Source organism: Hevea brasiliensis, chromosome 4 (assembly GCF_030052815.1).
Source record: "Hevea brasiliensis isolate MT/VB/25A 57/8 chromosome 4, ASM3005281v1, whole genome shotgun sequence".
Classification (NCBI taxonomy): Eukaryota; Viridiplantae; Streptophyta; class Magnoliopsida; order Malpighiales; family Euphorbiaceae; genus Hevea; species Hevea brasiliensis.
Genome location: NC_079496.1, coordinates 1,324,314 through 1,350,141, shown reverse-complemented (window position 1 = coordinate 1,350,141; position 25,828 = coordinate 1,324,314). Strand labels below are relative to the sequence as shown.

The following is a 25,828-nucleotide window of genomic DNA, read 5'->3' as shown; positions in this document are numbered from 1 at the left end:
ATCAGACATTGGATCCACTGTTTCTTAATTTAGAAAAATAACTATAATTATATATCTGGAAAGAGCACTATATTTTAGTGCTCTAAATGCATGGTAGAATTTTTCTTAATTTTAAACCTGATCAGTTGAAATTAAACAAACAAATAAACTCCAGCAACAGGATTCTCAAGAGTCCGCCTATAAAGCTTTGACATGGTAGTAACCTAACACATATGCGTGGTCGAAATTATAAGCAACTTTCTTCTAATTTCCCCCCTTCTTAATGGCTATCTCCTCTTCAACTTCAGGAACTAGTAGTTCCCTGCCCTCAAGAACTACTGTCATGCTTCTTCTGATTTTCTTTACAGCAAGCCTTGGTATAACAGGTCTCTCTCTCTCTCTCTCTATCTACTCTCATGTTAAAGTTGACGATGCTCTTTTTTTCTCTCCTTGTTCTAAAAGGTTTCAACTAATACCTGTATTTGGAATTTAGATGCCCAGGTAGGCGTTTGCTATGGAATGCAAGGCAACAACCTTCCATCTGTTTCAGAGGTCATAGCTCTCTATAAACAATCTAACATCAAGAGAATGAGAATTTATGATCCAAATCGAGCAGTATTGGAAGCCCTTAGAGGCTCAAACATTGAACTCATACTAGGTGTTCCAAACTCAGATCTCCAAAGCCTTACCAATCCTTCCAATGCAAACTCATGGGTACAAAAAAATGTTCGTGGCTTCTGGTCAAGTGTCAGGTTCAGATATATAGCAGTTGGCAACGAAATTAGTCCTGTAAATGGAGGCACAGCTTGGTTGGCCCAATTTGTTTTGCCTGCCATGAGAAATATACATGATGCTATAAGATCAGCTGGTCTTCAAGATAAAATCAAGGTCTCCACTGCAATTGACTTGACCCTGGTAGGAAATTCCTACCCTCCTTCTGCAGGTGCTTTCAGGGATGATGTTAGATCATACTTGGACCCAATTATTGGATTTCTATCCTCTAGCAGGTCACCTTTACTTGCCAATATTTATCCTTACTTTACTTATGCTTATAATCCAAGGGATATTTCCCTTCCCTATGCTTTGTTCACTTCACCATCAGTTGTTGTGTGGGATGGTCAGCGAGGTTATAAGAACCTTTTTGATGCAACGTTGGATGCATTGTACTCTGCTCTTGAGAGGGCTAGTGGTGGTTCTCTGGAGGTGGTTGTTTCGGAAAGTGGCTGGCCGTCTGCCGGAGCATTTGCTGCCACATTTGACAATGGGCGTACTTATCTCTCAAATTTGATCCAACATGTTAAAGGAGGTACTCCTAAGAGGCCTAACAGAGCTATAGAGACTTACTTATTTGCCATGTTTGATGAAAATAAGAAGCAACCAGAGGTTGAGAAACACTTTGGACTTTTCTTTCCTGATAAACGGCCAAAATATAATCTCAATTTTGGTGCAGAAAAGAACTGGGATATTTCTACTGAACACAATGCAACAATACTTTTCCTTAAGAGTGATATGTAAGATTGTGAGAATTTAAGTACTATATATATTTCCAATGTATGCATGTATCCATGTATTAAATAAGAGAACCTTTTCTCAATTTTTTTTATGCATTAAAAATCAATGAAATTCAATGTTCCTATAATCAATTAATTTAATTTTTTTATGTACTATTTTTGTGTAAGTATATTATAATATTCCTTAGAATAAGATTAGCACAACGAAATTTAACGGATTATATAGACTATTACTTGTACGTCCTTTACATTTCAACTTCACTTACAATGCTCAGAGAAAACCCTAGGAACTAGCCTGAGTAAAATCTATTTTTGCATTAGGAACGCCATTATGTCAGGTTTTGAAGCCAACTCTTTCAGGCACAACCATGGCTCATGTTCCAAAACTCAACTTCATGTTCAAGAACACGCAAGAAAGTTACTTCAGCTTTTGTAAGCACGTCACTTGAAGCCTTCTCAAGACACCGATTGGCAATTTTCTGTAAAGAACGGCAATATTCACCAAAACCTTCATTGCCCCATCTTTGGCAAGTGTCCTGCAATTCTGATGGAGTTTTGCTGTCATCTTCCAAGCAGTGTGCAAAGCTCTCCTGGTATACAGCTTCAATGGCCCAAAAGGCTGTAATGGCCACGGCATAATCAACTTCTGGTAACATCAAATTCTCGAGAAATCTGTAGCAAACCACGTGCATCTTCTCTAAGACATAAAGAATAAAATAACACAATATATATTACATTTACAAGTAATCAGAAAATTAAACCAGAGGTTATGGACTATTGTAATTAGGAAAAACTTCTTCACGAATAGCCATCAAGATTCAAGATACTGGCAGAAGTGTCTCAAACCCTGACATTGAAATGGAATGGCCCTTGAACTGCTCAATATTTTCTTTAATCTTTATTATTATTTTTCCACAAAGGGTGGGTCCAGATTTCAAATTCATGACAATTTCGTCAAAGCATACAGACTGGCCCAACCCCAATTTGTTATTGAATCATTCAATGTACTGATAGGGATGATCATAATTGATGGAAAAATCAATTCCCACATAGAAATTCTCTATAGGCATGAAGCATAACTAGAAAAAAAAAAAATCCCAAATTTAGCAGAATGTATATATAAAATATTATCATGGTATCTGGAAATGAGAATGATCAAAAACCAAGAATCCAAAGATAATATTAGCTGAAGCGTACATGGTACCTGCTGTAATTCTGGTTTGCCTTATGGACAACAGTGTTAGAAAGAGGAACATCCCACTTGGAGGCCTCTGACTTGAACCAAGCAATCTCATCATTTAAAGAAGCCAAACCACCTAGTATAACTTCCATGTCATTACCATCATCTGATTTCTTAGAAGCTTTAATCAATACACTTGCCACAAATGGTACAAACTCTCTAACAAATACATAATCCTGTCCCTGCAATTTTCATTTTTTGCTTTAGTCAAATTTTGGAAAATTATTTAGTGAAACGGTTGTATATACAACCCTTTTATTCTGAAAGAAAATTATGATGGTCTTGGACGGATCCCACCATGATCATTGTCAGAGTGCATTCAGTATAAATACAACTCTTGCATCAGATAAATATACCAAATTTTGATTCCAAAGTTGACCCTAAGAGTAAGCCCTACAAAATCTTGCCACAAAATTTAGTGCTTGCTAAATGGAATTAATTGAAGCAATTATAGGATTTACAGAGCAAAATAATACAAAAGGAGTGTGATTATTGAGATTAAGAACACAGTACCAGCCATCTTTTGAAAGAGGAAAGATCGACGGACCCATCTCGAATGCTGAGGATAAAGGGGTGTCTAGTAGCTTCTGTGTATAGTAGGTGTTTCTTTGCCCACATCTCGATTATCCCACTCTTCTCACATTTCTCCTTTGTTTTTCCTTCCATTTTATGTTCTCTTTGCTTCCTTTCTCTTCAGTCTCACCACCGTTTGGCTTAATAATCCTCGCAGTTGGAGTACGTGTGGTTTTGACTTTTTTCTTCAGTTCCCAGCAAGAGGCAAGACAAAGACACGTAATGTACTAGTGTTTATACCTGGCTTCTTTGTCCTTGCAACCGCTTGTCGCTGATGCCGCTATTGCCGAATGGGGCTAAGCTACTCTCGGGCTAAAGTCCTTATTAGACCCAACGCGAAAAAATTTTATTTAGGCCCAGAAGGAATGAAATTTTGGCTCTTTGGTTCTCTTCATTTTTTCATCCCATTATTTGCACTTCTTGTAAAACTTGGCAGCAGGGACGCAACACTCAAACAGCACCAGCTTCAAATGGGGGCAAACAATTTACTGTTGCCAAGGAAAAATAAATTAGATATGATTTGCGTCTCATTCAAATCTAATATATATTGAAAAGTAACACTGGGATTTACAATTTATTGACACGTGGTATAATAAAAAGGAATAATTTTATTTCAATAGTATAAAATATTTAAAATTTCCTTTTAACTCATATTTTTTAATTATTAGTGTATATAAAGTATCTGAAATTTTATTTTAAAAGTGAAATTAATTTTATTATAACTTATTTTTTTAATTTAAATATAATTATGATATTAGATAAGAAGGAAACAATATCAGATTGTTTGTTAGCACAGTTTCCGTAGAAGAAAAATTGGGTTTTGCCTTTTGGGGTCATATCCAAAAAAATCAAAAGATAGAAATGTGTTTTTTATGGTTAGGGATGGCTCCTAACTTACTATTGGCATTTACTCATTCTCCTTGCAAAACTTATCGTTAAATTGCCCAAAGCCACTATTAATCTCTTCTTCTATCGTGCCTAAGCTTGTTAGATTGATCAACTGCTTTACCGATATCGAAAAGTAATTTGAGTCTCATCGTTGATATTCATAGTGCATAGAGGAGTTAACGAAGTGAGAGAGAAAGAGAAGGGTGGTGCCGCGTACTTTTCTTTATTCTTGATCGGTTCTTAGTTTATTTCTTTTTAATTTCTTTTCTTATTCTTTGTAATTTTAAAACTTAATAAAATATGATAGATTATAATGAAATAACAAGTACTAAAAGTAAATTAAATTAAATAATATTATTAATATTAATAATAAAAATAAATAAGAATGCTAATAATAATAAGTTAAACATAATTAAGTTATCAATATAATAGCTTTATTAATTCTAAATTAATTCCATTTATTTATTTTATTTATGTATTATTTTATTTACTATTTATAAATATACCCTTATTTTTTTATATTTATGTATTTTTTTACATTTTTATCTTTTATATATTTTAATTTATTTTCACATTTTTTCATGTTCGCATTTTCATTTCGGTACTTACATAATAAAGTAGAATTGTTTTGATGGAGCTTCATTTTCAGATATTGATTTTGTACATATATATTTTTAATTTTTAATTTACATTTGCTTCATACACAGAACATCATTGATTGATAAGCTGATTGGTGCAAGGAAGATGAAGGCTAGGATGGGTCCTTTGTAAGGGCTGCCACATCAGCCTTAAAATGTCCTCCCTTCATTTTTTTTATTTTTTCTCCTGTTGTTTCACTTTTGTTAGCACGTCCCATTTTTTTTTTTAAATTATTTTGATAAATCTTATGAAAAAATATGCTCGTAAATTTTTATTTAATTTAAAATTTTTGAGTCATTTTTATTTTTATATTTTTTATTTATTTTATATTTTTCTTTCATATGAAAATTTCACTTACATATTCTTAACGACATTATTTTAAAATTACAGAAAATACTTTTTCCAAACTTCTTATTACGTCTCCTTGTTAAGAAATTGCAAAAAGGCTCATCTTCCTTGCTTTTATTTTATCATTTTTTGGTACAAACATGAGCAGCTAGGGAAGGACTACCAAATCTACTGTAATGCATAAGAAACAAATTCTTTTTAATTAGGCTTTTATTGATATTCGAACTCATATTCTCAATCCTGAAGACTACTATTTTTCAATAAAATTGTTAAAATCTAAAAAATGTGTCATTTATCTTAAAAAAAAGCTTAATTTTCCTTTTTATTAATTTTTTTTATCTATTTTCTAAATACTCTAAACACTAAAAAAATTGAAAAAAAATATTTAAAAAAAATACTTTTCATAAAATAAATAGAGGATTAATTAGCATTAATTATCAAAATTAATTGGTAAAGGTGCATTATTTTCCAAAAAAAATATGATAAAGGTGCATGGAGTGCCACGAAAATATTTCTTCATTAAATAAGTCGATTATTTTTAATTTAGTGATAGTTTAAATTCAAACCCCAATTGACATTTAATAAATAAACATAAATAAAACAAACTCCAGCAACAGTATACTAAAGAGTCCCTGTTGAGGCAGTAGGTGTAGAATAGGCTTTGAGGCGTGATGAATTACTATGTTTAAGGTATTAATTACCCCCACTAGATTGCTGCAAGGTTATGACAATATACCTCTAGGATACAATAAAGCATAAAATCTGCAGATAGCACTTCGGAAGATTTCCCTTAAAAACTCTTTATATGAACTGAATTTAGAGAGACTAGAAGGAAAGAAGAAGAAGTAGAAGTAGTATGTTTCTGAATTGAAAAACTCATCCATATTTATAAAGAGTGAAAAGTCATGGCACATTTTCTAGATAGACACATCTGTTTATCTCTAATAGATACAACTGTTTATGTAATAGACATGTCTGTTTATTAAAAGATACTTATGACTATTTATATAGACATATCTATTTATTAATAGACACCTATACAAATAGTTATGACTTTTTGTATAGAATAGACATGTCTGTTTATTAATAGACACCTATACAAATAGTTGTAACTGTTTGTATAGAATTGACATGTCTGTCTATTAACAGACACATCTACTTGTTAATAAACACATCTATTCGTGATTTATTTATGAAAATTACAATATGATAATTATTTTATTTCACACATATACGTACCAAGTGCCATAATAGAATAATATATATTAAATTATATATATACAATTCTATACATATTTCACTCTTGTCATTCCTTCATTTTCTTATATTTTAACAATATATGAATTCTTTCTCTCTATACTGTCTAACATACAAGCTATTTAAAACAATCCCCCACTTAGCTTGTATTGTTAGATCCCATTGTTTCATGCACAATGAAAAGTATATTTCGATTTAAACTTTTCTTTAGCGTAAGTATTTCAAAGTTCTAAAGAAATCATGGTGGCCTTAGCTTAAACCTAGATTCCTATTAAATAGAACTGGAAATACAATACACACGAATCAATTAGTTCAACTTAAAAAGTTCACCAAAATTTTAGCACGAATATGGCCTGGTGCTACCTCTTGTTTTCATGAACATTTATAAAAGTTATTCTCCCTTTTGTTGAAGCGGCACCACTTCCTATGTTCATATAGGTGAAGTTTCTTTTGTATTAATATTAAACTTTATTAAGAGTATAAATACTTATCCTTATTCCATTAACTTAGTACACTAAGTAATTAATTACAACATTTACTAATGACTTGTTATCACCCTTTAAGCTTTATTTAGTAATAATACTATAAAGTAGGGTTCCCATCAGTAGTAAATTTAATGGAATATTCTAAACCCTAATCAGCACATGTACTTATGATCATAACTCTCGAGAGCCCTTTTATTAAAGGATTTGCTAGATTATTATAGGATTTAATATAAACATGGTAATAACACCATTAGAGACTAATTGTCTTACATTTTCATGTCTTAAGCTTATATGTATATACTTTCAATTGTATATTTTACTATAAGCTTTAGCCATCATGATTTGATTATCACAATATAAAGAAATAGATGGCACAGGTTGTGGCCACAACTTAATATCCGATAACAAGTTTCTCAGCCATTCTGCTTCTTTACCAACATTCGCCAAAGTTATAAATTTAGATTCCATCGTAGAATGAGTTATACAAGTTTATTTCTTTGATGCCCAGGAAACCAAACCTCCACCTAAAGTGGATATCCAACCAAAGGTTGACTTATTATCCTTAGTACTACTTATCCAATTGGCATTTGTATAACCCTAGGTTCTCTACCATATTTATTTCACTAGTCAACCATATAATCATATGTTTATAACATGAACTATATAAATAATTCACAGTCTAGATATGTACCTTATTTGCGGAAATAAAATACTCCATAACTTGTTTAAAATGAAAGTATCCAACAATAAAGAACCAAGCTAAACTTGCATACACACACCAATGCATACTCATTTGTCATTTTGTCACTTCCTGCAAATGACTTGTAAGGCTCTTATATTTACTACTCAAAATGTATCAACTTTTTGGCCAATAAATTCATCTCTTCATATATGTAATTATTAAGAAGAATTGCATCTTTTTATTTAGTTACATCTTTTGGTCAAGGGACACAACTTTTTGCATGGATACAATTCTTTATATGGTTTTAGCACAATTGGAAATTTATCACAGAATAATCTATAGTTTATAATTCCTTTTTTAAATATCTAAAAACCCTAGAAATTTCTTTCTAATATTTTACACTGGGATCATTAGTATATCTTGACAATTTACACACTGCAAAAGCAATATTAGGAGCAGTGTAATGCATAGCATATATTAAGCTACCAATAGCAATAGCACACTCAATTTGAGCAATTATTCTACCAAAATTTCCAGTCAATTTACAATAAATATCATATGGAGTATTTGCTTCCCTCAATATAATGAAATTGACAAAGAGTAAAACCCCTACTATGTTACAAATAGTAGTTTTTTATATCTATCCCTCAATATAATAAAAAAAAAAATCTCTAGACAAATTTTAAAAAATTCTTTCAAATATAAAAAAAATAATAATAATGATTGTGTAGTAAAAAAAAAAAAAAAAAAAAAAAAAAAAAAAATAGATTTTTTTTTTTTTACTACTATTTATAAAAGCATATCTTCGAACATATATAACAGTTCACTTTGTATCTATTAGAATAATTACATCTGTTCACTTACACCTTTTAGAATAAATACAATCATTCACTTTGTATCTCTTAGAACAATTATATCTGTTCACTTATATATTTTACAACAGATACAACCGTTCACTTTGTATCTCTTAGAAAAATTACATCTGTTCACTTATAACTTTTAAAACATATACAACCATTCACTTATACCTCGTAGAACATATACAACTATTCACTTTGTATCTCTTAGTACAATTATATTTGTTCATTTACACATTTTAAAATAGATATAACTATCGGTAATAAATAGTTCATTTTGATTCCTTTTAATGAACAGACATAACTCTTTCAAAATGAGAAAAATTTTATTATCACTAATATTTTTAATAATATCCCCACCTAGTTAGTGATAGACACAATTAATATGAATTAAGATTTATGCATATAAAAGTATTTTTTGACTTATGCACATAAATCTTATTACCTTTTTTTATCACATTCACCATGAGCTTTAGCATCATAATATAACCTTATATTTCTTCTAATTATAAGCATGTCATCAACATAAAATAAATTATCACATAAAATACTTTTTAATGTGTAAGTATTTCTGATTCTGTTTAAGAGAAAAGTTGTATGTGGCATACAGTAATTTCTTCCTATAATCATTCAAACTAGAAGTATGATGTGCTATTATTCCTTCTAATTGTAGTGATTTAGGAACCACCACTTTCAAATCCTTAAACTTTAAAACAAAGATATACAACTCATGGACTTATCCATAACAGGCATATTATCAAGTATTTAGAATTCAAAATACTTCATAATGAGAATTTTTTTTTTTTTTTATTGTTTTCGAATTTGAATTCAATTTTCGAGATTTCCTTCACAGAGGTAAACAAATCTTATAGCCTATGTGATGAGTTGTTGAGAATATGACCTTTACATAGCAATTCATCTTCTTTTTTTGATCTACTTTCACCTTCTCAATGAACATAATTTGTTTCTTAAAACGATCAAGTTTCACGAACTCTTGATTCATCACGGAAACAACTTTAGACTCCATTGCGATTAATACCTTAAAATTATTGAGGCGGTGAGTATAGAATAGGCTTTGAGGCGTGATGAATCACTATCTTTAAGGTATTAATTGCCCCCACTAGATTGCTGCAAGGTTATGGCAATATACCTCTTGGATACAACAAAACCCAAATCAGAGACAAAGAACTGAAGATTTCTAAAAACTCTTTATATGAACTGAATTTAGAGAGACTAGAAGAAAAGAAGAAGAATAAGAATTGATTGAAAAACTCATCCATATTTATAAAGAATGAAAAGTCATGGCACATTTTCTAGATAGACACATCTGTTTATCTCTAATAGATACAACTATTTGTGTAATAGATATGTTTGTTTATTAAAAGACACCTATATAAATAGTTATAATTATTTATATAGACATATCTGTTTATTAACAGACACCTATACAAAAAGTTATGTATAGAATATATATGTCTGTTTATTAACAAACACCTATACAAACAGTTATGACTATTTGTATAGAATTGACATGTCTGTCTATTAACAGACACATTTACTTGTTAATAAACACATCTGTTCGTAATTTATTTACGAAAATTATAATATAATAATTATTTTATTTCACATATATACGTGCCAAGTGCAATAATAGAATAATATATATTAAATTATATATATACAATTCTATACATATTTTACTCTTGTCATTCCTTCATTTTCTTATATTTTAACAATATATGAATTCTTTCTCTCTATACTGTCTAACATATAAGCTATTTATAATAGTCCCTATATAAAGCGTAGACTTTGTACATTTGATCCACCAAAGGTACTCATAAGAGGCCTGGCAGAGTTATAGAGACTTAACTCTTTGCCAGTTTTGATGAAAACCAAGAGCAATCGGAGATTGAGAAACACTTTGAACTTTTCTTTCCTGATAAACAGCCAAAATACAATCTCAATTTTGATGAAGAAAATAACTAGGATATTTCTGCTGAATACAATTCAACAGTACTTTTGCTTAAGAGTGATATGTAAGATATTGTGAGAATTTAAGTGCTACGTATATTCCCAATATATGCATGTATCCATGTATTAAATAAGAGAAACTTCCTCAAATTCTTTATGCATTAATAATCAATGAAATTTAATCTTCCTATAATCTTTGAATTTAATTTTTGTAGTTACCTTACCAATATTTAATTTTGAAGTAAGTTGCTAGATCCAAGTTGCAATAAATGTTGCTGTTTGTAGGGAGCAAATTGGCTCTTAATCAATGATAAAATGTCAACAAGTAGCAGCTTTCTTGCAAGTTGAAAAACTAGCATTATCTTTGCTTAATAAAGTCACTCCCATTAAATTGGCTATAAAAAAAAGACTTGCTAAACATGTGTAAGATTTAAAAATTGTGAGAGAACAATAAAGAGGTGAGCTCCAACGAGCTGAGTAAGAAAAGCTCGGGTTGAGCATTATTTAGTTTGGTAATTTGATTCAGTTTTTAAGATAATTCAGTTTGATTTAGTTTTAGAGATTAAAAATTTCAGTTATTTCAATTCGGTTTAGTTTTGAAGAGAAAAAAATTGATTGAACAGAACTGGATTGAAATACTTTATTAATTTTTAAATTGATTTATTTTTATAGAAAATTTATAAATTATATGTAATTATATATATATAAATTGTTTAATTTCATTGATTAATAGTTATTAGGTTCAAATCAATATTAAAATCATACCAAATAACTTGAAAATCAAGCCTACATTAAAAAATCCATCAAAACTCCAAACCAATCAGTTCGAACCGAACAGAACTGAAATAGAGCGATTCGATTTGATTCGATTTTTTATTCATTTTAGTTCGATTTGGTTTTTAAAATATGATAATCCAGTTAATTTGGTTTTGATGATTCAATTCGGTTCAGTTCTGTTTGAACCGAATGCTCAGCCCTACCTATGAGCTGAATATGTAAATAAGTGTTTGTATTATTTTTTAATTAATAAAGTTATTTGAGTGTTTTTATCAATCAATTCAATTTATCTCATCTAGGCAATTGTTTTCTTTTTTAATTGTCAATATTTTTTATGTATTATTTTTGTGTACAAGAGAGTATGCTATAAACTTCCTTAGTATAAGATTTTCAAAACAAAATCTAACGGATTATATGGACTACTAGTTGAAAGCGCGGATGCAATGGAATTTTTTTTTTAATTAAGTTATTTTAATTTTTTAGTAAAATTATATATTTTATTAATTAAGTTAAAATATCATATTTGCTTAAAAAAGTTATAATATTATATTTAATAATTAAAACAAAAATAGAATATAGATATAAAAAGTAAATGTGTTATACTTTAGAATGCAGCTAATTTATAAAATATTTGGAATAATTAAACTTGTAGAATATTTAAAATAATTAATTATGAAAAAAAAATTAAAAACTCGAAATAAACAATATTTTCAAAAAAAAGAAGTTGTTTTAGGAAATTATTTTGACATCTTTCCTTTTTAAACTTTAACTATCATTTTTATCATTATTTATTTATATATTTATATTTATATTTTGATTTGTATTTTAATTAGAGAATTTTATTTTAAGTTTATTATATTATGATAAATTTTTAACAACTATAATGGAGTATATATCATCCACTGAATTAAATAACAAAAAATAAAGGAAAAATCAATCACTAGAAAATCTCAAAATTTGTTTTCCTTTCTGAAATATCCCTTAATACGATAACATCCTTGATTATAGATCCTATTTTTCAATTTAAACAATAAAAATAATTATGTTATGAAGTGACTAATCTTATTTTTGCAGTATATATTAATTGTAAATCTTATCCTTTATCTTTTAAGGAGATATGAAAAATGACTTTAATATATATAGAGACATTCATCCATCCAAAAGAAACTAGAAAGATTGCGGAGACATTATCTAACTAATAGTCAGTTTATTTTAAGAAAAATAATTTGTGTGTAAAAAATATTTTTTATGAAAATTATTTTTAATAAAATATTTTTTATGAAAATATTTTTATTATTTGATTGTAATGTTAAATTAATAAATTAATATTATGTGTTTATATTATGCATGAAAATGAGTTATAACTTTATTTTTTTTATTAAAAAATATTTTTTATTAATATATTATCTGAGTTCTCTAAAGGCTAGAAAATGGAAAAAATATTAAAAAAAATACTTTTCACAAAACCATCATATCCTTAATTGTCAAGATTAACTGGTAAAGGTGCATTATTTCCCAAAAAAAATATGGTAAAGGTGCATGGAGTGCCACGAAAATATTTCTTCCATTAAATAAATATATTAGTTTTAATTTAGTGATAGTTTAAATTCAAACCCCAATTGACATTAAATAAATAAATAAACTCCAGAAATAGTATGCTAAGGAGTCCCTATATAAAGCATAGACTTGGTAGTAATGTAATGCATATGCATGCTCCAAATTAAGCTGCTCTCTTCTTAGGTTCCATCCTTCTTAATGGCCATGCTTTCTTCAACTTCGAGAACTAGTGGTTCCTTACTCTCAAGAACTCCTGTCATGCTTCTTCTGATTCTCTATATAGCAAGCCTTGGTATAACAGGTGTCTCTCTCTCTCTCTATCTATCTACTCTCATGTTAAAGTTGACGATGCTTTTTTTTTTCCTCGTTCTAAAGGGTTTCAACTAATACCTGTATTTGGAATTCAGATGCCCAGGTAGGTGTTTGCTATGGAAAGCTAGGCAACAACCTTCCACCTGCTTCAGAGGTCATAGCTCTCTATAAACAATCTAACATCAAGAGAATGAGAATTTATGATCCAAATCAAGCAGTATTGCAAGCCCTTAGAGGCTCAAACATTGAACTCATACTAGGTGTTCCAAACTCAGATCTCCAAAGCCTTACCAATCCTTCCATTGCAAACTCATGGGTACAAAAAAATGTTCGTGGCTTCTGGTCAAGTGTCAGGCTCAGATATATAGCAGTCGGCAACGAAATTAGTCCTGTAAATGGAGGCACAGCCTGGTTGGCCCAATTTGTTTTGCCTGCCATGAGAAATATACATGATGCTTTAAGAGCAGCTGGTCTTCAAGATCAAATCAAGGTCTCTACTGCAATTGACATGACCCTGATAGGAAATTCCTACCCTCCTTCTGCAGGTGCTTTTAGGGATGATGTTAGATCATATTTGGACCCAATTATTGGATTCCTATCCTCTATCAGGTCACCTTTACTTGCCAATATTTATCCTTACTTTACTTATGCTGGTAATCCAAGGGACATTTCCCTTCCCTATGCTTTGTTCACTTCAACATCAGTTGTTGTATGGGATGGTCAGCGAGGTTACGAGAACCTTTTTGATGCAACGTTGGATGCATTGTACTCTGCTCTTGAGAGAGCTGGTGGTGGTTCTCTGGAGGTGGTTGTTTCGGAAAGTGGCTGGCCATCTGCCGGAGCATTTGCTGCCACATTTGATAATGGGCGTACTTATCTCTCAAATTTGATCCAGCATGTTAAAGGAGGTACTCCTAAGAGGCCTGGCAGAGTTATCGAGACTTACCTATTTGCCATGTTTGATGAAAATCAAAAGCAACCGGAGGTTGAGAAACACTTTGGACTTTTCTTTCCTGATAAACAGCCAAAATATAATCTCAATTTTGGTGCAGAAAAGAACTGGGATGTTTCTGCTGAATCCAATGCAACAATACTTTTCCTTAAGCGTGATATTTGAGATAATGAGAATTTAAGTGCTATACATACTTCCAATATATGCATATGTAATAAATAAGAGAACCTTTCTCAATTTTTTTTTATGCATTAATAATCAATGAAATTTAACCTTCCTATAATCTTTGAATTTAATTTTTATAGTTACCTTACCAATATATTTAATTTTGAAGTAAGTTGATGGATCCAATCAATAAATGTGGCTGCATGTGAGGAGCAAAAATTGTCTTAATCATGATAAAACTGAAGATGCAGCAACAATGACATAACATTAAAAATATTTTGTTTATATTTTTGCTGCTATAAATCTGTTGTACCTTTTAACAGAAAAATATGTTCAAATTTTGAACTAGTGAACCAGTTTGTTTTAGGCATCATCTTAAGTAACATTTTTGCTTAATTTAAGGGAAGTGGGTGTTGACTGATTGTAAAAGCAAATTTTTTATATTGTCTATGTAAAGCAATGAAAATATAGAGACTTTGATCTCTTCTTCCAAAAATTTTTTTGCTCTGAATTTTTTCTACAGTCCAACAGAAACGTCAACATGTACCAGCTTCTTGTAAGTTGAAAAACCAGCTATATTTTTGTTTAATAAATCCATTGTCATTAAATTGGCTATATATATATATATATATATATATATAAGACTTGCTAAACATTTGTAAGATTTAAAAATTGTAACAGAAAATTTTGAGAGAAAAATCCGTAATGGGTAGTATTGAATCTAATACTCGTGAAAAATAAAAGTGAAATGAGCCCATGAACATGAGAAATATACATGAACAATCGCTGCCAATTCATTAATTTCCGCCATCCATAATTAACTCATCATTCTCTCAACCTAACCCAAATGATACTCATCTCACCAGCTCTATCTCAACTCCCTCCGCCGATACAATCACAACATCCATCCCATACTACCAGCTTTCATCGCCATTTCTGTCCAGACAGTGACAGGGCATTTGACTGGCTGCACGTTCCATTCCTCCACCAGGATTACTCTTGCTTGCTCACACAGTTCTCTTGATCGAAGGGTGCAATATGTTGAAATAGGTTAGAAATGCAAATGCATTTTTTTCTGATTCAGGGAAATTTATATGTTTATTTGGTTTTTTCTAATGGAAAATATTACGACTCTATTCAAATATCATTTCCTGAATTTTTGTAAATTTTAATGTGATGAAAGTATTTCAAATCTTGGCACATGTTGAGTAATTTGGCTTATGTCAGCATGTTGCCAACATCCCACGGGTTCATCTTTCAAGCTTCAAATTGCTGATGAGTTTGTTGATTGAGAAGAGCATAAGAGCTACTAAAGGAGAGAAAAGAAGCAGAGGAGAGCAAAAAGGCAACAGAAAAGCTATAATTTCCTAAATGGGTATGGTCTGGTCTTCTTAATTTTACTGTCATAGTTCTTCATTCTCACACATAGCAACTATTCTGGCTGTCTATGCAGAAAGAAAAGAAGTAAAATGCCTATTTACAGGCAAGTAAAAAGCTCACATAAATGGTACAAAAAAAGGAAAGAAAATTGGAAACTGAGAGGATGAGTATATAACGGGAGAATGAATCACAAGAAGCTGTGAAAACAACAAAGCTAAAAAATACCTATTTACAGGCAAACAAACACCAAAAAAATCCCAAGGAAGATACCACATCTTTTAGAGATTGTATATTTAATATTATATCTCTTCTCACAAAGTAATCCTTGACTTTAATCAAGTGATGGGCCAAGAGCTAGATGTAAAAGATCTATTTTAATATATATAGGAAACAAGATAATATTTAAATGCCCTATTAAATGTTCAATAGACTCAACATTGATTATCTATTGGGATACTTTATAAATAAATATAAAATTTTTATCTCGCATTTTATATTGAAATATACCGTAAAATCAATAAGTTGATTGCATGATTTTGTCTGTTTGTTAAGATTCGAGCAAAGAATATCTGCTAGAAGATTTTGTTTTTATAATCACCGAATCAGAAGCATGTGAGGACATGGAAGTCAAATGCTGGGGATTTTATTTTCAAAGGACGGATGAGATGAGAGACTTGAAGGGTAAAATGTGTAAAACACTCTGAGCACCGAGCACTGTAGAAAAAACAGTGCTAATTGCCACCGATTTTCATGTATTAGTATAGATCACTTGTATGTCCTTTACATTTGAACTTCACTTACAATGCACAGAGAAAAACCTAGAAACTAGCCTGAAGTAAAATCTACTTGCGTATTAGGAACCCCATTATGTCAGGTTTTGAAGGCAACTCTTTCGGGCACCCCCATGGCTCATGTTCCAAAACTCAACTTCACGTTCAAGAACACGCAAGAAAGTTACTTCAGCTTTTGTAAGCACGTCACTTGAAGCCTTCTCAAGACACCGATTGGCAATTTTCTGCAGAGAACGACAACATTCACCAAAACATTCATTGCCCCATCTTTGGCAAGTGTCCTGTAATTCTGATGGAGTTTTGCTGCCATCTTCCAAGCAGTGTGCAAAGCTCTCCTCGTATACACCTTCAGTGGCCCACAAGGCTGTAATGGCCGCGGCATAATCAGCTTCTGGCTATATCAAATTCTCGAGAAATCTGTAACAAACCATGTGCATTTACTCTTAAGACATAAAGAATAAAAGAACACAATATATATGACTCTTATAAGTAACCAGAAAATTAAACCAGATGTAATGGACTATTGTAATTAGGAAGTAGGAACAACAACTTCATGCACAGCCACCAAGATTCAAGATGCTGACAAAAATGTTTCAAACCCTGACATTGAAATGGCATGGCCCTTGAACTGCTCAATATTTTCTTTATTATTATTTTTCCACAAAGAAAGGGTCCAGACTTCAAATACATGACAATTACTCAAAGCATACCGACTGGCCCAACCCCAATTTATTGTTGAACCATTCAATGTACTGATGGGAATAATCATAATTGATGGAAAAATCAATTCCTATATAGAAATTCTCTATAGGCATGAAGCATAACTAGGAAAAAATCCCAAATTTAGCAGAATATATATATATATATATATATATATATATATATATATATATATATATATATATATTATCATGGTATCTGGAGATGAGAATGATCAAAACCAAGAATCCAAAGATAATAAGCACATATGGTATGTGCACTAATTCTGGTTTGCCTTATGGACAACAGTGCTAGAAAGAGGAACGTCTCACTTGGAGGCCTCTGACTTGAACCAAGCAATCTCATCATTTAAAGCCAAACCACCTAGTATTTCCATGTCATTACCACATCTGACTTTTTTTTCTTCGGTTCCCAGCAAGAGGCAAGACAATGACATGTAATGTACAAGTGTTTATACCTGGCTTGTTTGTCCTTGCCCACCGCTTCTCGCCGATGCCGCTATCGCCTCTCTGTGGAATGGGCTACTCTCGGGCTGAAGTTTTTTTAGACCCAATTTTATTTGGGTCCAATTCTCTTCTTTTTTTCATCCCATTATTTGCACTTCTTGTAAGGCTAGATAGGGACAAAACACTAACAGCACAAGCATCAAATGGGAGCAGACAATTTACTGTTGCAAAAAATAAATTAGATATGATTTGCATCTCATTCAAATTAAAATAAATTTAAAAAAGAAGGCACTTGCAAGAGTGAGTTTAGTGCAAATCACATTCAGTATTTTAGATGAAATGGTAACCTAACCTCTGTGACAACCAAAAATGTCGACATAATATACTCATAGCCTTGCTAATGATTCCTTCCATCTTCTTCTCTTTAACAATGGCTTACTGAACTTTATGGGCTGCACTGGATTGGCAGCTATCACATAAAACTAAAGGGAAAAATCAGTCTGAGCTCATAATGTTGGCACACCACCTAGTTGAAGAATGGTGGTCCAAAGTGTTCCATTAAGGGCTATGGATTAATGAGGTGGCAACAATCATGTGGAGATTGATGGCGTCTTAGTGCCAAAAGAGGTAAGATGGTTATACAGCTGGTTACTGCATCATAGCATGCATACCATCTATGTCTTTTAGTGCCTCGTGACTGGGATTGTGGATTTATCCTTTTTGGTTTTGATCCATCTTCAATCAGCAATAATCTATTGCATCTTACTATATGCTATAAGCTTCCAATACTTTACCCCAAGTAAACTTTAACATAAGGCGACAATTTGTAGGTTAATAAATCATGCCCGTTCCGGTTTGGACTGAAATCGAATTAGAATTAGTCAAACTCAAGTTTAATTAGAATTTTTTAAAACTAGACCAAATTAATTTTGATTGGTTCAGTCAAGGTTTTAAATTAAGAATATGATTTTTTACTTTGTAAAAAAATACCAAATTTTTATTATCGAATTTGATCAAATCAAGTTAAATCGAATTGAAATCACCTATCCTTGGGATCGGGACCGGCCTGAGACAAGAACCACAATCAAGCCTACTTAGATCTTTGGTGTTTTTCCTTCATAAAGAAAGATTTAACTGCCATAATATTTTCAGTAAAATACTAAGATTATAGCATCCATATTGTGAGTGGTCATTACTATAATTGAGCAAAATACGAATGAGAGAAGCGCCTCTCTCTCAAGCACACATATACATGTAACCCCCCCCATCCCTTGTGGGCTTGGAAGATGTCTTTTGTCTTACTGAGGGGTGTGGCTCTTGCTTAACTTTCTCATATTAGTGTCAACATGGGCTGTCAAGAAGAACTCTTGATAGAAAAGGTTTGTGAGATCTATGAGAAAGTTTCAAGGTTAGAAAACCTTAGTCCCTCCAAGCATGTTAACTTCCTCTTCACCCAGCTTGTACACCTATGCATGCCCCATTGTGAAATAGACATTACCAAACTGAGTGAAAGAGTTCAAGAAATTAGGTCTAAGCTGATTAAACTTTGTGGGGAAGCTGAGGGACTCTTAGAAAGCCATTTCTCTACCACCATAGGATTTCATGAGAACCCACTTCACCACATCAGACTCTTCCCTTACTATTCCAACTACCTCAAACTTGTGCAATTAGAGTTTTCCATGCTTAGCAAAAATTACAGTCAAGTTCCCAATCGTATAGCCTTTGTGGGTTCTGGTCCTCTTCCCCTGACCTCAATCATCCTAGCCACTAAACACTTGAGGACTGCCTGCTTTCATAACTATGATATTGACCCATCAGCAAATTCCAAAGCCCTCCAGCTGATTTCATCAGATCCTAACTTATCCAAACGAATGTTTTTCCACAATGCTAATATTATGAATGTTTCTAGCAGCTTAAAAGAATATGAAGTTATTTTCCTGGCAGCTCTAGTGGGCATGGACAAGGAAGAGAAGGTTAAGGTCATTAACCACTTGGCAGAGCACATGGCCCCAGGAGCTATTCTATTGCTAAGAAGTGCATTTGGTGCTCGAGCATTCCTATACCCTGTTATTGATTCTTGTGATCTTCAAGGCTTTGAGGTTCTCTCAGTCTTTCATCCTACTGATGAGGTCATAAATTCGGTTATTATCGCACGGAAATTTTAAGGTCAATCCATTCAATGAATCAAGGGCTTGGTTCTACCTTACTTTCAAGCAAGTGTTCTGAAATTCAAGGCTTCAATCGTGTAACATATGGCAACATGATAGAAGAATTTACCATTGACGTGCCACAGCACTGAATTTAAACCCCCTAGAATCCTCTTTTTATGCCCTGATCCATATTTCCTCTCTTCCATTATAATTCAGAAGGGAAAGCCATTTCTCAATTTACATTTTGAGTCCTACTCTTGTACGCTTCATGGCAACGTTTTCTTAATAAAGCCTTTACTCTTTTTCTAACTTTTTTCTTCAGCACTAAGAACAAATCCTCATGGTTATCAACCATTGGTCCATTATGTGAATGCATCAAGGACCAATCTCAAAAAAAAAAAAAATAAAAAATAAAACAACACAACCAACCTCAAAATAACGAGACACAGGCATACAACAATTATGCATATGATGTATTAAAAAGTTTAAGCTATAATGTACAAGCTAGCTTAGAGCCTCTATTATGTTTCTCTCTCCAAGCTCTCCAAGCTTCAACTCTATAAAGGCAGAAATATGCACTACCTTTGTTGCGGTCTATCTTCCTGAAGCTCTTCACATCTATGTTGGTATGTCTATTTGATAGCGAGCCTATCTGTCATGAACTTATAGCCAACCATCAATACCAAGTTACAAGCTTGTCATGACTACAATACTTGGTGGCTCAGCAACATGATTGTTCTCAGGAAAGATACTCATTTGTCCTTAAAATCTGGCAGCAACGTGTTAACCTGAAAATACCTGAAAATTTGACATATTATTGGCATGGTCGTTGACAGTCCATGGACTCTTGCATCACATGGTTAGTCATTAAATTCAACAATTCATAAACATCTCTACTCCTGGGGTGAGAAGAGTCTCTAGCAACAAATTCATGGACTACACCGTTCAGCTCAATCATGCTGCATCCAGGCATTTTTGTCAAACCTTTCACTTTCATCTCTCTCCTTAACTCTCCTACAATTTCCCATCTATTAACCATTGCATATACATTCGAAAGAAGCACATAATTCATGTGATTATGGGGCTCCAACTTGATCAAAATTCTCCCAACTTGGTCTGCCAACTTAACATTTCCATGCAGTTTACAAGCACCAAGGAGGGCTCTCCATATAGTTCCATCAGCTTTCAAAGGCATAGTTTTAACTACCTGAAATGCATCATCTAATAAACCTGCACGACCCAGTAGGTCCACAAGGCATCCATAGTGCTCTATTTTAGGTTGCACTTTCTGATCTTCCACTAGTCGATTAAAGAGATACAATCCAACATCAACAAGACCTGAATGATTACATGCTGCTAAAATGCTGATGTATGTGATTTCATTAGGTTCTATTCCACACTCTATCATCTTGTCAAAGAGCTCAATAGCTTCCTCTCCAAATGAGTGCATTGCCAGCCCTCCTAACATTGAATTCCAGACAAATACTTTCTTATCTTCTGTTTCCTTAAAAACTTTCCTAGCCAAGTCTATTCGTCCACACTTGCTGTACATATCAATCAACGCCGTTGATAATTGGGCATCAGCTTTAATCCCACTTTTATCAAGGTAAGTGTGGAGCCAACGGCCTTGATCCAAAGCTCCCAACTTGGCACAAGCAGAGATTAAAGTTGTTATAGTGATCTCATCCATTTCAACCTCGGCAATCTGCATCTCTTTGAAAAGATCCAAAGCCTCACCATAATAACCCATTTTTAAGTAACCATTAACTAACGCAGTCCAAGAAACCAAGTTCCTTTCTGGCATCTCATTGAATAAATAAGAAGCTTCACTCAACAAACCAGCATTTACATAGCCGACAAGCATTATAGTCCAAGACACCACATCTCTTTGAGGCATTTCATCAAAAACTCGTCGTGCCTGACCCAAATTCCCTGATTTTGCATACCCATCAATCAAACAATTCCAAGAAACAATATCTGGATTCTCAATCCTGTCAAACAAGCGATGAATCACAATTCCTATCTCTCCAATCTTCATATAAAAATCCATCAAGGAATTCCAAGAATGAGGCCCAAACTTAACAGGGCATTTTATCATCTGAGCATGAGCTTGCTTGCCTTCAGAAACACCATTAAACTTAGAGCAAGCAGAAAACACAAAAGTAAAAGTGAAATCATCAGGATACGCAGAATCCTCACGTACCATTTTTGAATAAACAACAAATGCCTCTCTTGGATTACCACAATTCACGTAGGCCCTTATCATGGTATTATACATGAATGAATTTCTTGGGATATCGATGGTATCAAACAGTTTTTGGGCATAGTCAAGAGTACCCAGATTATCAACGGAGGCAAATGATAAAAGGAGACTGCCAAAGGCATGTTTTTCTCTGATAAGGGAGGTCTTGACAAGAAGGGTATGCACTTGTGCTAGCTCTTCTACTTTTTTACAGATTTGAAGTAGTGAAATGGCAGGATCAGGTTTCCTAGATTCAGATTTTTGTCGAGAGTTAAGCACGAATTTGTTTGCCATTGACAAAATATAGGGAGCGGAAGCTATGCTCATGTCTAGCCTAGCTTTCCTTCCCCAGAAAACGAGACTGAAAACCAGTTAGATAGGCTAGTGATTAACAGCATTTTATTTTATTTTATTTTTCTTCTTTTAAAATAATATATAATTTTGAATTGTTATTTAAAAAAAATTATTTAAAAATTATATTTATCAAATAATGTAAGTCAATAAATAAGAACTTGACGTTTAACCAAATTTATATTTTTATGTTTATATAATTATATGAAATTTTAGAAGGTCTCGTTGGTAGAATATATGTAACTTTAGTACCAGCTACCAGTAATGAAGTAATTTGGGTTAATTATTTTGAGTATAGTGATTTACTAATAGGTATTAGAGCCATTTTAATATATCAAATCTTGATAATTAAAATAAGTTGGAGACCCAAATTTAAGGACAACATTAAAAAAAAATAATGAAATTTCATACTACTAGCAGCAGAAGTGGATATGAGTGTTCATTATTCGAGTTTCAATAATTGAAACGAACTTAGTTAATTTAATTTTTTTTATTAAATTTTAATTATTTCAATTTGCTTTCAATTAAATCTTTGTTTGTTTTCTCCTTTGATCAAATTGATAATTCAACAAAACTCAAACCCTACTAACGAAATCTAGCAATCGCTACAAATGAACATGTATTGACAAAAAACTGTATTTAAATGATGGAATTAAATGCTTTGTAGTTAAAAAGGCTTTAGATGGCATCCCCACAATCAATTTTTACATTTCTGGGTGCAAATTTCTCTGGCTGTCCTTGATTGAACTTCCAAGCAGAAACAGAAAGATGTGGAGTTCCTTTCCAGCCAGTAATGAGGCATTTGCCATTTCTGACAAGTAAGCATGAATTTCCACAAGCAAAATTCCTGAGTAAAAGTTCTGCTTGGTAGAAACATGAATTGCTTACTTCTGTCTCCTCCATTCCAAGCATGGAAAAATATGCCCTCCATTCATCAATCTTCATGGGCTGCAAAATCCTTTCCTCATCTTTAGCTACAACAGTATCTCGGATTTCCTCACCTAAACAAGCTTCCAGTGTGATCCTGTTTGGATCATCATTGATGCAAACTTGGATACAATCATAACATGAGCTGTAGAAAAGTAGAGCTTCAACAAATCGGTCCATGAATATTGATGAACAAAGACTTACCTCAAGCTCAACCGTCACAATCACTGATGGATTTAGATTTCTTAGCACTCTAAATAGAGATTTTAAGCAACCTGGCTGTGCTTTTACCATTTTTAATATACTTGGGGCTAATATTGCAACAACTTGATTTTCAGTTAACTCAAACATATCTTCTTTGAGATCTTTGAAGTTTGCAACTGTAGCAGTTCTGAATAAGAAGGGTAAATTTAAGGTTTCAGCAAAACAGGCTAACCTTTTACCAGTCTCTTCAATTTTTTGTTCCATTTCTAATATTCCAACAGAAGTTATCTTTAGAAGCTCAACTGGGCATTCCCATCGATTTGCAAGAGCTTGCATCAACACTGTGCATTGCCTCCCACTTCAGATAGCTAGGTTGATGAAATGTACTTTTTTCGCTGAGGCTAAATTATCTATAACTGCTTGGATTCCAGCAAACTGAACTACTTGAATGCAAGGGAGTTTTAAGCAGCATGAAATGAGCGCAGGAATCACACATAGTGTTGTTACTGTTGGATGCAATAACATTCTTTCTTTACTTTCTGATCCATTTAATGAGACTTTCCCAGTTTCTTGAGCAATCTTGTCTTGGAGACCTTTCAACATCATCAAATTGTTTGTTGCCCACCTTGTGAGCAGAAGCTAGAAGTAGAAGGGCCAGTTCTACATCTTTGATCTCCTCGCTGGAAGGACCAAACTGAGAGGCATCAAAGAAATGTTGAATTGTGGAGAGGTCAATGTCTTCTTGGGATGAAATTTGGATGAACCGTGCTCTTGATACCCTCGTGACTTCTTCAGTTGATAACCTATGGACACCAGCCATCATCCAAGTGGCTAATTTAAAAGTTTTAGATTATTCAATGGAAGCTATGCTATGTATTAACAACATACAAATGCTTCTCACGATAATGCACATTTTTATCTCTCTCTCTCTTTCTATATATATTTTTAATTTTTTGTCACTGGAGAATAGTCCAACCAGAAAAATAAAAAGTTGCTCCTGAAATAACCGGAATCACCTGCATATTTGCAATGTAATGATATGTGGAGACATGAGTAATTAGTAAAGAAAATACCTGTCTAGCTTATGTTGGTGTCTTGATGAATAAAACAAGGGCGGAACTGAAAGGGGTTGAAGATACTTAGGTAAACTCTTAAAGATATGAAAGTTCCTAAGAGCATTAGCCGGCTAATCTAGGGAAACAAGCAACCTAACAAAAGCTCATGCCAGGAAAGGACAGGAGACCATCTCTATGGCTACTTCTTTAGTTGGATATTGTCGGCATAGGGTAAATTACATGGTAATTTCACGGTTTTTTCCAAATACTCCAAGGCATTGAAACAAACAAAAAAGAAAGGGCAAATCAAAACCAACAATTAGAAGAGAGAAGGCCAAGATTGAGACTGTCAACACATTAATCTAAGAAAACAATCCTTCTATTGGGAAGTAATTGAAAGCTCTCTTCATGGCCTTTTTCACATAGTCCTTATAATAAGGATGACTGAAGGCCTTTTTTCTTTGAAGTTATGAACTTGCACGAGAAAGGGTGACTCCTAGTTAGCTTGGTGTAGCTGTTTTGGCATTTCTGTTAGATGAGTAAACTATGGTCAGGGTACAAGAAAGAAATGAGGTTCATTTCTTTTTCAGCTTTTATATTAATTTCATTGATATTAATTGGGATGGCTTGAAAAAATATGCCCACATTTACAACCACAGAATGAAAATTTCCCACCATTAAGGTAGTATGGTAGGATCTGCTTCTTGAAGTACAAAATGCCATGATTAACTGTAAATTTGAGTGTCCACATCAACTATTTCAGCTTGCAGTTTTGTCTTTTGAGGGTGGAAACTAAAAATTGATGGAGCTTTCCATTATATCCTCCCGGTGACTGAAGCAATAATTTTTCTTGGAGCTAAAATTGGCAAGAAACTGGTCAGATGTATGGATATTCATTTGCTGAAGAAATATTTCCTGGGCTTAAAATTCTGAAAACATGGAATGCTAAAAACAACAATAAGAAGCAAGGACATTGTAGGACCACAAATGCTCCAAAGATCTTGATAATGTGGACAAATGAAAAAATCTGAGTTTAAAGTAAAGCAACAACAGTAGAAAACTAGAGAAAATAACAAGAAAGGTTTGATAATTGCAGTGATATCATTTATTCCAGTCAAGAGAGAGATTTATATAAGAGAAGTTGACACTATTCCTACTTATTGCCCATTCTTAGGACTAGTTACAATTAATTTAAATTCAAAATGATGCAACAGCTATTACTGATTTTTCTGCTGGTCTTCAAGCTTCAGAAAAGGACAAAGGAAAAAAATTTCCAAAGTTTGCAAACTGAAATTTCAACACTTAAACAGGCGTGCTTCTAGATGGAAGTATCCTGGAATAAACCATCTTTTGATTGACAAATAACTCA

The 25,828-nt window shown here is 32.6% G+C and overlaps 4 protein-coding genes, 1 long non-coding RNA gene and 2 pseudogenes across 5 annotated transcripts; 3 read left to right on the top strand and 4 right to left on the bottom strand.

The window, feature by feature from the left end:
- Positions 1–1,573, top strand: LOC110633090 (glucan endo-1,3-beta-glucosidase, basic vacuolar isoform-like). The gene is made up of 2 exons (XM_021781559.2): positions 1–365; positions 473–1,573. Exons 1-2 carry the CDS (start codon positions 263–265, stop codon positions 1,492–1,494), a joined length of 1,125 nt encoding a protein of 374 aa, XP_021637251.2. The 5' UTR covers positions 1–262; the 3' UTR covers positions 1,495–1,573.
- A 112-nt stretch (positions 1,574–1,685) lies between these two features.
- On the bottom strand, positions 1,686–3,534 carry LOC131179112 (probable bifunctional TENA-E protein). Its single transcript, XM_058144914.1, has 3 exons — positions 3,244–3,534; positions 2,695–2,912; positions 1,686–2,162 (listed from the first exon to the last, which is right to left on the bottom strand). Exons 1-3 carry the CDS (start codon positions 3,394–3,396, stop codon positions 1,847–1,849), a joined length of 687 nt encoding a protein of 228 aa, XP_058000897.1. The 5' UTR covers positions 3,397–3,534; the 3' UTR covers positions 1,686–1,846.
- Positions 3,535–12,921: 9,387 nt separating this feature from the next.
- LOC110656333 (glucan endo-1,3-beta-glucosidase, basic vacuolar isoform-like) lies at positions 12,922–14,230 on the top strand. Its single transcript, XM_021813040.2, has 2 exons — positions 12,922–13,065; positions 13,172–14,230. Exons 1-2 carry the CDS (start codon positions 12,963–12,965, stop codon positions 14,191–14,193), a joined length of 1,125 nt encoding a protein of 374 aa, XP_021668732.2. The 5' UTR covers positions 12,922–12,962; the 3' UTR covers positions 14,194–14,230.
- A 2,032-nt stretch (positions 14,231–16,262) lies between these two features.
- Positions 16,263–18,012, bottom strand: LOC131179510 (uncharacterized). Its single transcript, XR_009148421.1, has 3 exons — positions 17,883–18,012; positions 17,542–17,751; positions 16,263–16,781 (listed from the first exon to the last, which is right to left on the bottom strand). It is a non-coding gene; the product is annotated as an uncharacterized LOC131179510 (long non-coding RNA).
- A 766-nt stretch (positions 18,013–18,778) lies between these two features.
- LOC110656332 (nicotianamine synthase-like) lies at positions 18,779–19,989 on the top strand (annotated as a pseudogene).
- A 143-nt stretch (positions 19,990–20,132) lies between these two features.
- Positions 20,133–22,322, bottom strand: LOC110656331 (pentatricopeptide repeat-containing protein At4g18840-like). Its single transcript, XM_021813039.2, has one exon. The coding sequence runs from the start codon at positions 22,247–22,249 to the stop codon at positions 20,495–20,497; it is 1,755 nt and encodes a 584-aa protein (XP_021668731.2). The 5' UTR covers positions 22,250–22,322; the 3' UTR covers positions 20,133–20,494.
- A 629-nt stretch (positions 22,323–22,951) lies between these two features.
- Positions 22,952–24,227, bottom strand: LOC110656191 (DELLA protein 2-like; annotated as a pseudogene).
- Between the last annotated feature and the right edge of the window lie 1,601 nt (positions 24,228–25,828).

Coding starts and splice junctions, on each gene's coding strand:
- LOC110633090 (XM_021781559.2), top strand. CDS start 263: ATGGCTATCTCCTCTTCAACTTCAGGAACTAGTAGTTCCCTGCCCTCA. Junction 366..472: donor AGCAAGCCTTGGTATAACAG/GTCTCTCTCTCT, acceptor TTTGGAATTTAG/ATGCCCAGGTAGGCGTTTGC.
- LOC131179112 (XM_058144914.1), bottom strand. CDS start 3,396: ATGGAAGGAAAAACAAAGGAGAAATGTGAGAAGAGTGGGATAATCGAG. Junction 2,913..3,243: donor CCTCTTTCAAAAGATGGCTG/GTACTGTGTTCT, acceptor TGAAAATTGCAG/GGACAGGATTATGTATTTGT. Junction 2,163..2,694: donor GCAAACCAGAATTACAGCAG/GTACCATGTACG, acceptor GGTTTGCTACAG/ATTTCTCGAGAATTTGATGT.
- LOC110656333 (XM_021813040.2), top strand. CDS start 12,963: ATGGCCATGCTTTCTTCAACTTCGAGAACTAGTGGTTCCTTACTCTCA. Junction 13,066..13,171: donor AGCAAGCCTTGGTATAACAG/GTGTCTCTCTCT, acceptor TTTGGAATTCAG/ATGCCCAGGTAGGTGTTTGC.
- LOC110656331 (XM_021813039.2), bottom strand. CDS start 22,249: ATGAGCATAGCTTCCGCTCCCTATATTTTGTCAATGGCAAACAAATTC.